The sequence below is a fragment of the Callorhinus ursinus genome, unplaced genomic scaffold (genome assembly GCF_003265705.2).
Source record: "Callorhinus ursinus isolate GAN/ISIS: 27379988/994484 unplaced genomic scaffold, GSC_fseal_2.0 scaffold4, whole genome shotgun sequence".
Taxonomy (NCBI): Eukaryota; Metazoa; Chordata; class Mammalia; order Carnivora; family Otariidae; genus Callorhinus; species Callorhinus ursinus.
The window spans coordinates 152065291-152075620 of NW_027397066.1; the positions used below are offsets into that span (position 1 = coordinate 152065291).

Consider the following 10330-nt stretch of genomic DNA (forward strand, 5'->3'; position numbering starts at 1 on the left):
TGGGTATTAGAGAGGGCACGTTCTGCGTGGAGCACTGGGTGATATATGCAAACATTGAATCATGGAACACTACATCAAAAACTAACAATGGAATGTATGGTGATTAACATAACATAATAATATAAATAAATAAATAAATAAAAATTAAATTTAAAAAAAAGAGCTCATCACCTACCATCCTGACGGTCACTGAGGTCTCCTCTCTGGTATCCCTGACCTCGGGGCTCCTCCTGCCACTCATTTTCAACACCCCCGCCCAAATTACAGTCCTAAAACATAAATATGATCATGTTGTCTGCCCACTTATAGAATTCCACTGAAATTTTAAAAATTCAATCTGCATATAAAAAACAAACTCATTAATAATAGAAATGCTAATTAAAGCAGCAATTAAATATCAGTTTTGCTTATCAAATGGGCACAAATGTCAAACAAAAAATGATTAGTGCTGGTAAGAGAGTTATGGAAGAAGCACTTTTATAAATACCTCTAGTGAAAGCATTAATTAGTATAGCCTTTTTGAAAATTATTTGGCTAGATAAGATCATGAGCATTAAAAAACAAAAGTCATATGCCTTGACCCTACTTCTACGATTTTACCCTAAAAAGTAATCAGAGTTATGAACAAAGATTTATGTAGAAAAACAGTAATGAGAGGTTAAAATTGCCATCCTTAGCAGAAGCAATGTAAAACTCCAATGTTAAGAAAATGGTGGCCAGAGGAGTGCCTGGGTGGCTCAGTCGGTTAAGCATCGGACTCTTGATTTTGCTCAGGTCATGGTCTCAGGTTCGTGAGATTGAGCCCTGCTTAGGACTCTGTGTTCAGCGGTGAGTCTGCTGGAGATTCTCTCTCCCTCTGCCCCTCCCCCACTCACACACGTTTGCGCACACGTGCTCTTTCTCTCTCCTCTCTCTCTCAAATAAATAAGTAAACCTTTAAAAAAAGAAAGTGGTGGCCAGAAGTCCACCTAAAGGCAGACTGGACACCCGTGTCAATCCATTCAGGCTGCTCTAACAAAATACCATAGACTGGGTGGCTTGTAAACAAGAGAAATTTGTTTCTCACAGTTCTAGAGCCTGGGAAATCCAAGATCAAGGGGCTAGCAGATTCCATGTCTGGTGAAAGCCCACTTCCTGGTACATAGCCGTTCACCTTCCCACTGTGTCTTCACATGGTAGAAGGGTAAGAGATCTCTCTGGGGTCTCTTCTATAAGGTCACTAATTCCATTCATGAGGACACTACCTTCTTGACCTAATCACATCTCAACAGGCTCAGCTCCAAATATCATCACTTTGGGGGTCAGGATTTCAACATACGATTGGGGGGGTGGGGTGAGGGGGTCACAAACATTCAGTCTACAGCAATGCTGCAGGGCAGGACTCTGGGGATAAGAAGTTCTATAGCTAGAATTAGCTGTGCAAACACTGACTAGTCTCCGGAGTAAGAGAAGAAATGAAGCTGATTGTTAAGGCCATGAATACCTGAGTACATGAACAGGAGGACATTGTCTCAATTTGCAATACCCTGCAAAGTTGCTAATGTTACATTCAAAATATGTATTGACTTTTTAATAATGCATATACATAGCAAAGAATTCAAATAACACAGAATATACCAACGTAAAGTTTTAGCCCAAACACCACCACATGAAATAAATCATTATTAATATTAAAGTGCACAATACTCTGGTTTCTCTTCAGATCACATAAATCTTTCACCTTTTACTAAAGTACACATCATCCCAGCAGTCCTCTGTGCATATTTAAACTAGATAGAAGAAAGACTTTTATAAAACTAGGATCAAATATAAATAAATTAAATAATACACTTTTTCTTGTTTAAATGCTGCTCGTCATTTTTTTTAAAACTTTTTTTGTGTGTTTTATTTTGTTTTGACTTTTTAATGTGGTTGTTCATTCCATCAGGTACTGTAGGAGGAAGATCCTGCAATCCAATTTGACTGTGCCTTCTTTACGAAGACGTAGCCTGTAGTCTTGGTTACAAAAATGTTGATGCTGGGTCATACATCTCTAAAACCTGCTAAAACTGATTAGTGTTTCTAACTCAAGAAATGTCCTTTATTAGGGACAAAGACAGGTTCATTTCTGTATCACACGTTGTCAGGGTTGAGACCAAAATAGAATCAGAGTTGAGAAAAGAGACCTATTCATTTACTCAAGTCCATGTTTAACAACGACAATAACAAAGTGGCTTCTAGATCTCTAAAGCAGTAAATGTCATCTGTGGAGTTTCACTGAGGAGTCCCCTCCCCCCCTTCCCTTTTATAATGGCTCTGAAGGATCATTATTTAGAGTCCTCTGTTGCTCTGACCTGGCTTTAAGTGTCTCCGTAGTACAAGCTTCTGGAGTTACAAAATCTTGAAGTCATCATTCAGTTAGTGCTTACTGAGTACCTACTACATGCTCAACTCTGCGCCCAGTGCTTTGGGAGAGAAAAGTCAAGTCTCTGCCCTAACAGAACTTCCCAGTTGGAGAGATAAGGTGTGTTCCTCCAAAAAACAGTGGCGTAACAGGGTGAAACGGGTGAGAAGTGTTCTACTCTGGGCTCCGCCTGAGCCTGAGTTTTGATGAGATTGATTACGTCCATGGGGAGGGCCCCAAGAGATCGTTCTGTCCAGCTTCTCACACTGAAGCACTCATCATAAATGCCTATTTGTTGAGCGGCCGTTGCCGGTTGTTACCTGGTAACTGCTAGTGACACTTTTAAAGTGGGAAATTATTGAGCTCTTTGTGTGTAAAATGTTTCTGAACAACCTATTAGTCTACCAGGTCTCCCTCAGAAGCACATAAAAATGTCATTTTGAGTCACACTGAGTCAACCATAGGTTACCTTGACTCACGGGGACAAAAATGAGTTTATGTTGAACAAAGAGGTTAGATCCGCCCATGTCCGCTACCGTTTTCTTTTCTCTAAAACTTAATGTGGACTTGTCACTCATGGGTCAAAAATCAATATTTTGTAACATAAATTTCAGCATAGGTGACTGTCCGATGTAAAAGGAAGTATGGAACCAACCCCGGGTTCGAAATCCGGCTCTGCCATTCTCTAGCTCTGTGCCCTTGCACCAAAGGTTACTCGTCTGCAAAATGGGACTATGGCGATCTCCCCGTGGAGGCTGTTGCGAGGATACACATCACTGCGCAGGGAAAGTGCCAGGCATAGAACACTGCTAAGTAACTGCTCTTTATGTGAGAGCTTCTCTCTATGTTTGTGGCCTTATTGGGACCCTTAAATGTTAGCGTTCTAAGATTTCATTCATTCATTTTCGACTTTTGACTGGGAGGACGCCTAGGTGCAACTCTCCTCAGTCGTTCTGAATCCGGGTTCATCCGACACCCGCCGCCTCCGCCATGCCGCCTAAGTTCAACTCCAAGAAGATCAAAGTCGTATACCTGAGGTGCACCGGTCGGGAAGTCGGTGCCACTTCCGCCCTGGCCCTGAAGATGAGCCCCCTGGGTCTGTCTCCAAAAAAGGTTGATGATGTCATCGGTGGTGATGACAAGGCAACGGATAATGGGAAGGGTCTGAGGATGACAATGAAACTGACCATTCGGAACAGACAGGCCCAGATTGAAGTGGTACCTTCCACCTGGACTCTGATTATCAAAGCCTTCAAGGAACCGCCAAGAGACAGAAAGAAGCCGAAGTGGAAACATCACTTAGGATGAGATTGTCAATATTGCCGACAGATGTGACACCAATTCTTTTTATTAATTTTATTTATTTTTTTATTTTTTATTTTTTTACTTATTTATTTTTAAGTAGGCTCCATGCCCAAAGTGGGGCTTCAGCTTACAACCCCAAGATCAAGGGTCGCATGTTTTACAGACAGAGCCAGCCAGCGCCCCAATGCTGTACTGATCTTTAGCCAGAGAACTCTCTGGAATCATTGAAGAGATCCTGGAGACTGCCCAGTCCGTGGGCTGCGATGTTGATGGCCACCACCCTCATGACATCATAGATGACATCAACAGTGGTGCAGTGGAATGCCCAGCTAGTTAAGAACTACAAAGAAAGATATTTCAGTAAAGGATCATAAGGGTTTAAAAGGTAGAGGGAGTACTGAGATTAATGATGGCTTCATGAAGGATAGAAAAAAAGTAGAGCAGAATCTTAGCAAATATTCTGACTTTGGGTATGCTTCAAAGAGAGGGGAAGACAAGGCAGAGGTAGGAGTCTGCGTGAGCAAAGCTAAGGAGGCAGAAATGAATGTAGCAACAACCTGACTCTGACAAGGAGGAAGGCAAAGGAATAAACATTTTCAGAGAAACTGCTATGTGCCAAGAAACTCTGTGGTCTCATTTAGGCAAATGATTGCATTTAATTTTTCTAACAAACCTATTAACTAGATTTGTTTATTGGTTCCTCAGTTATTAATTGACTGGCTACAGTTTTTTTGGAAGAAGCTGGAAGCTCAGAAACTTGTTACAGACCATGCAGTCAACAGGGAGTAGAGCTAGAATTCACACCCAGAGCTCCTGCCACAAGCTTGTGTTTTTCCAGCTCTTAAGTTGCTACCTCCATAGGGGAGCAGCATATAGATAATTACAGTGAGGGCAGATTACAGAGGACAGGAAAGCTGGGTAGGTGAGTTTAAAATTGTTGCTATGTTGATTATTCTATTGCCCTGTTAATTATAACTACATTAGCCAGCCATATATATCATTTATCAATGATTAAATAAATGGTAAGATATAATTTTTGTTAATCAGATTAAAGGAGACATGGCAACTCAATGCAATAACCAATCCTATACTAGCAGAAAAAGAAAAACGAAATGTGTTATTAAAGACATTATTGGGGGGCATCTGGGTGGCTCAGTCGGGTAAGCGTCTGCCTTTGGCTCAGGTCACGATCTCAGGGTCCCGGGATTGAGCCCCACATCGGGCTCCCTGCTCAGCGGAGAGCCTGCTTCTCCCTCTCCTGCTCACCCTGCTTGTGCTCTCTCTCTCAAATAAATAAATAAAATCTTTTAAAAAAAGACATTATTGGGTTGACAGACAGAATTGAAATTAGGATGGTAGATTAGGTAAAAATATTCTATCAATGTTAACTCTGCTGAAACTGATAACTGTATATGGTAAGATAAGAGGAAACGCACATTGAAATATTGAAGGGTAAGGTCTGGGATGTATGCCACTCACTCTCAAATGGTTCAGAAAAAAAAAATATATATATATATATGGAGAAAGAGAGAAAGAATGAGAGAGCCAATAAGGTAAAATGTTAACTATAGGTAAATCCATATAAAATAAAATATAATCAGGTTTTCTTTGTACTATATTTCTATCCTTGAAACTTTTCTTCAAATTTTCTATTATTTCCAAAAGAATTATATTTTTGATTACTTTTATTTTGAAGATTTGGGACTAAGTGCCTTGGTCAAATATTTAAGGTCTAACTAAAAGTGACTTTTTGAAACAAAAATCTAGCCTCACACTTTTCTCTTTTAAAAAGATCAAATTTAATTTATCCAGAGTGTAGGAAGAGAAAAGGGAATTTAATAAGCACCTAAAATGTTCTAGGCCCTTTGCAAATTTTTTTCATGTAATCTCCACAAGTCCTCAAGGTTGATTTTATCCCCATTTTTGAAGTGATAAAACTGGGGGCTCAAAGAACTCAAAAGTTCCCAAAGTAAGGTAGAAACTGGATTCGAATCCAGATCTATTTAATATCTATAGTGTCAAATCAAAGTAAATACCTACAAGGTGTGAAAATATCACAATTATCTCATTATTTATATGTAAAATTAAAATGCATTCATATAAAACTATTATATTTGATATTAAACAAACACCAGTTAATGTCCACCCTTTACCTGGATTATCCTAAAAGCACAGTTTGGATTATTTGCCTTAAGTGCATTGTCTTCCATGTCCCTTCTGGAGGTCAGTCACCAGCTAAAGAAGCTGAATCATGAAGCAAAGAAAGGAGATGCTGTAGCAGACACTACTGGCCATTACCTCACTTGACCGCAGCTGAGCACCCTACCTGTTAGATCCGGGTTTTCATTCTACACTCTCTATAAGCAAGTACACATGCACACACGCATGCTCACACATGTGATATCAATTAGTCCCTTACTCCCTACCCATCCCAACCTAAATACTCCCAACCCGGGGCTCTCTCCTCTCCTCCTTATCCTTCCTGCTCCATCAATGCTTAGTTAGAAGGACTACACGTACTAAGGGCCCAGAGTGAAACAGGACCATCTCATGTCCCTTCGCCATGGGTCTGTATCTCCACAGGTAATTTCACCCAGCAATGCACTTCACTGATTCAATTTCCTTTGTCACATTCTCTATTGTGATGCCAAACAGACATAAATGATGTTAAACCAGGCTAAGAATGTGTTTGGAGATCGTATAGAATGGAATTGGATGTAAGAAGAGGTGTCAATTATCGTAGCCTTGTTCATCTTTTCCCTGCCATGGTGGCATTTGAAATTTTTCTACTACTCATTTAGATTCCAGTCTCTGAGCTCCCTGCTCCCTTCCTCCAGCTTCTAAGTCAAACAGATTTTTCTCAGCAAAATAACCCTTCGGTGACTAGCAGGGACAGGCTGGTGTGTGGGCTACAGCAGATGTACGAGACAAGCTCCACAGGCATGTTAAAGGGCTCAGTGTCAAGATAAAATTTATCTAATGCAGCATTTCCTCTCAAGTGCAATTTGTCATCCCTTAGATGTTGAACCCCTTATAAATATTAGATTCTCTTTTTTCACAAACACTGTTTGTTATTTTACCCTTGGTTCAGGACAGGCTTTGAAATTAGATTGACTCATTTCATTTCTGCTTGCAGATTCACTTTCTTTACTTCCAATTCTAATTTTTTCCCTTTGCCTTGAAATTCAATTTATATTCTAACACTTTGAAAAACAATGTCAATTAGAATTTGGCACTTTTGTGGAAGCTGTTTGTTCCAAAATGCCTTTTAGCACATCCACATCAATGCAGTGTCTATTGGTGGACCCATGTCCTAGGAAGACTGCTGGTATCTACAAAGTCACCCGGTGTGTGCCTCCAGTATGACAATATCTCTGATGTCATGAGGACTTTGCTGTGACTGAGCAAAGGGATCCAGTTGCTTCCAAACTATTAAGGCCAATGATGATAGAATATTAGAGCTCAAAGTTGGCGGTGCCAGCTGATTTTTTTTTTGGCGGCAAGATTCGAGAAAGGAGTGGTAGTCACAGAGTGTGATCCCAGAGAGCGATTATCAGGTCCTGACCCATAAGGATGCCAGATCATGTCACAGGAGCATGTCCAAAGGGATTGACAAAGCCAGAGCCTTCTGAAGTAAGAATTGGAAATGCCAGTGCATAACCAATAGACCTCAGAAATCAGGGGAAGAGGCACAAGATGTACAGTGGATCAGAAAAGCAAAGTAGGCTATAGATAAGGCACATTCCAGAAATGGGCTAATGTCCTCTGCTGGACACTATAAAGGCTTGGAAGGGGCAGAATTCAGAGACCTTCCAGCCTGACACCTGTGCTGAACAAAGCCTACAGACCTGCCGCTCCATGTGAGCTGTGCTTTCCCCAACTGGAATTAATCACTTGTTCCCAAAACTCCCACAGCACTTTGTTACCTTATTTACAACCCTTGAAATAATGGATGTGGAAGTGCTTTGTAAACTGAAATGCACTGTACAAATGTCAGACGTTGGGGGTTTAGCAGGGGAGCAATAGATAATGCCTTTCTTCCAGTCCTGAGTCGGGAACCAATTGAGAGACACAGGGAGTCAGCCAGACTGAGATCATCCTGTCAGGCTTATTACCGATACAGCTGGTTCAAGCGCAGGGCCGCAGTGGACTTCCTCATACCTCCCCCCAGAATTAAACTCACCCCTCAGTCAAGGAATGAAGACTGACCAAGGAGCCCATACTAAACAGAGGCTCCTTCCTCCTCCCCTGGGGAAACTTGAGTGCAGGAGCAGAGCGAGGGGAGGCCGGAAGTGTTACTCTCAGTCCCTCCATGTAGAAAAACAAAAAGAACAAAAGTCCATTCACCATAAAGGATTTTCTGTGCTTCATGCTTCAGTCACTTAGATATACTTGGCAGGCTCTGGGCAAGATGGTGATGATATAGAGAGCAATGAGACCTCAGGGAGTTTATAATCTCATAGAAACTATTAATAATCCAATGTGCTAGCAGTCCATTAAGAAAAGTGGAGTTCATTATGCCTGCGTGAGCTGGGGAAGGTTTCGGAGAGCAGGTGATAAGGGAGTTGGCTCTGGGAGTATGTGTAGGAGTTCACGAGATGGAGAAGAGAAGTTACTCCCAGCAAAGGAAACAGCAGGGCAAAGACAGGAAAGCTCAGACCCTAGCAGTGGGGTACAAATAAATGAACACAAAGGCCTTTGAGAGTACAAAACTATATACTTCTGTATCTTACTTTTATATATACCAAAGTTGAAGGCAAAATTCAGATTAATACCATGCTTTTTATTTCAAGATAAAACAGAATGGTTTTCTTTTCTAATCCTATTTAACATATATAATGAAAACTTTTGGAATTTGCTTTTAAAAAAAATAATAATAATAAGTCCAAAAAGTGTCTTGAGTAAGATCCAACTTTCATGAGACACAGGTGGTTCATTCCTTACCAAAATGTACAGTTCAATAAACTATAAAAAAAAGAAGGGACTTGCTGGGTCGTAGGGTAGCTCTATTTTCAACTTTTTGAGGAAACTCCATACTGTTTTCCAGAGTGGCTGCACCAGCTTGCATTCCCACCAACAGTGTGGGAGGGTTCCCCTTTCTCCGCATCCTCGCCAACATCTGTTGTTTCCTGACTTGTTAATTTTAGCCATTCTGACTGGTGTGAGGTGGTATCTCATTGAGGTTTTGATTTGGATTTCCCTGATGCCAAACGATGTTGAGCACTTTTTCATGTGTCTGTAGCAGCAATGTCCCCAATAGCCAAACTATGGAAATAGCCAAGATGTCCATCAACAGATGAATGGATAAAGAAGATGTGATATACACACACACACACACACACACACACACACACACACACACACACACAATGGAATAGTATGCAGCCATTAAAAAAACCGAAATCTTGCCATTTGCAACAACATGGATGGAACTAGAGGGTATTATGCTGAGCAAAATAAGTCAATCAGAGAAAGACATGTATCATATGACCTCACTGATATGAGGAATTCTTAATGTCAGGAAACAAACTGAGGGTTGCTGGAGTGGTGGGGGGTGGGAGGGATGGGGTGGCCGGGTGATAGACATTGGGGAGGGTATGTGCTGTGGTGAGCGCTGCGAATTGTGTAAGACTGATGAATAACAGACCTGTAACTCTGAAACAAATAATACATTATATGTTAAAAAAAGAGAGAGAGGGCGCTTGGGTGGCTCAGTCGTTAAGCGTCTGCCTTCGGCTCAGGTCATGATCCCAGGGTCCTGGGATCGAGCCTCACATCGGGCTCCCTGCTCCATGGGGAAGCCTGCTTCTCCCTCTCCTACTCCCCCTGCTTGTGTTCCCTCTCTCGCTATGTCTCTCTCTGTCAAATAAATAAATAAATCTTTAAAAAAAGAGAGAGAGAGAGAGAGAGAGAGAGAGAAGATAGTAGGAAGGGAAAAATGAAGGGGGGGAATCAGAGGGGGAGAAGAACCATGAGAGACTATGGACTCTGAGAAACAAACTGAGGGTTCTAGAGGGGAGGGGAGTCGGGGAAGGGTTAGCCTGGTGATGGGTATTAAAGAGGGCATGTATTGAATGGAGCACTGGCTGTTATACGCAAACAATGAATCATGGAATGCTACATCAAAAACTAATGATGTGATGTATGGTAAACATAACATAATAAAATAAAATTAAAAAAAAAAACAAGAAAGGATACCACTACTTACTTACTCAGGTCTCTTGGAACAGTAAAGGGAATTTACATAGTCTACAGCAACTTGTAGTAAAATCCCCTTTCTTATCCTATCTATTTCTCTCATACGCCAACTCTGGTCAGAACCCCTCTCCATGACAGCCCCTCCAAAATAAACAAAGCCTACCTCAGATCAGGGAAGGAAACACCCCCACCTTAATCATTTATGTTTTATGTCCTCCCTTCTCTATTTGCAATATATATGAGATATATGATATACACCAGCTGTATAGAGGAGAATATCAATTCCCATTCAATATGTAGAAAATTCATGGGTCACGGGAGAATAAAATCTGTATCCAAACATAACTTCCCATTGCTCTCCCTACATTGAAAAGCAAAATGTTTTGGCTGCTTCCTCCAAGTTCAAGTTTTTAGGATCTTCTTACATGCATTTGTCATAATTTT

At 41.0% G+C, this 10330-nt stretch overlaps 1 protein-coding gene across 1 annotated transcript; it reads left to right on the forward strand.

Annotated features, from left to right (window-relative positions):
* Positions 1-3373: 3373 nt before the first annotated feature.
* LOC112825819 (large ribosomal subunit protein uL11-like) lies at positions 3374-3691 on the forward strand. The gene has a single exon (XM_073891278.1). The coding sequence runs from the start codon at positions 3374-3376 to the stop codon at positions 3689-3691; it is 318 nt and encodes a 105-aa protein (XP_073747379.1).
* Positions 3692-10330: the final 6639 nt, after the last annotated feature.

Coding starts and splice junctions, on each gene's coding strand:
- LOC112825819 (XM_073891278.1), top strand. CDS start 3,374: ATGCCGCCTAAGTTCAACTCCAAGAAGATCAAAGTCGTATACCTGAGG.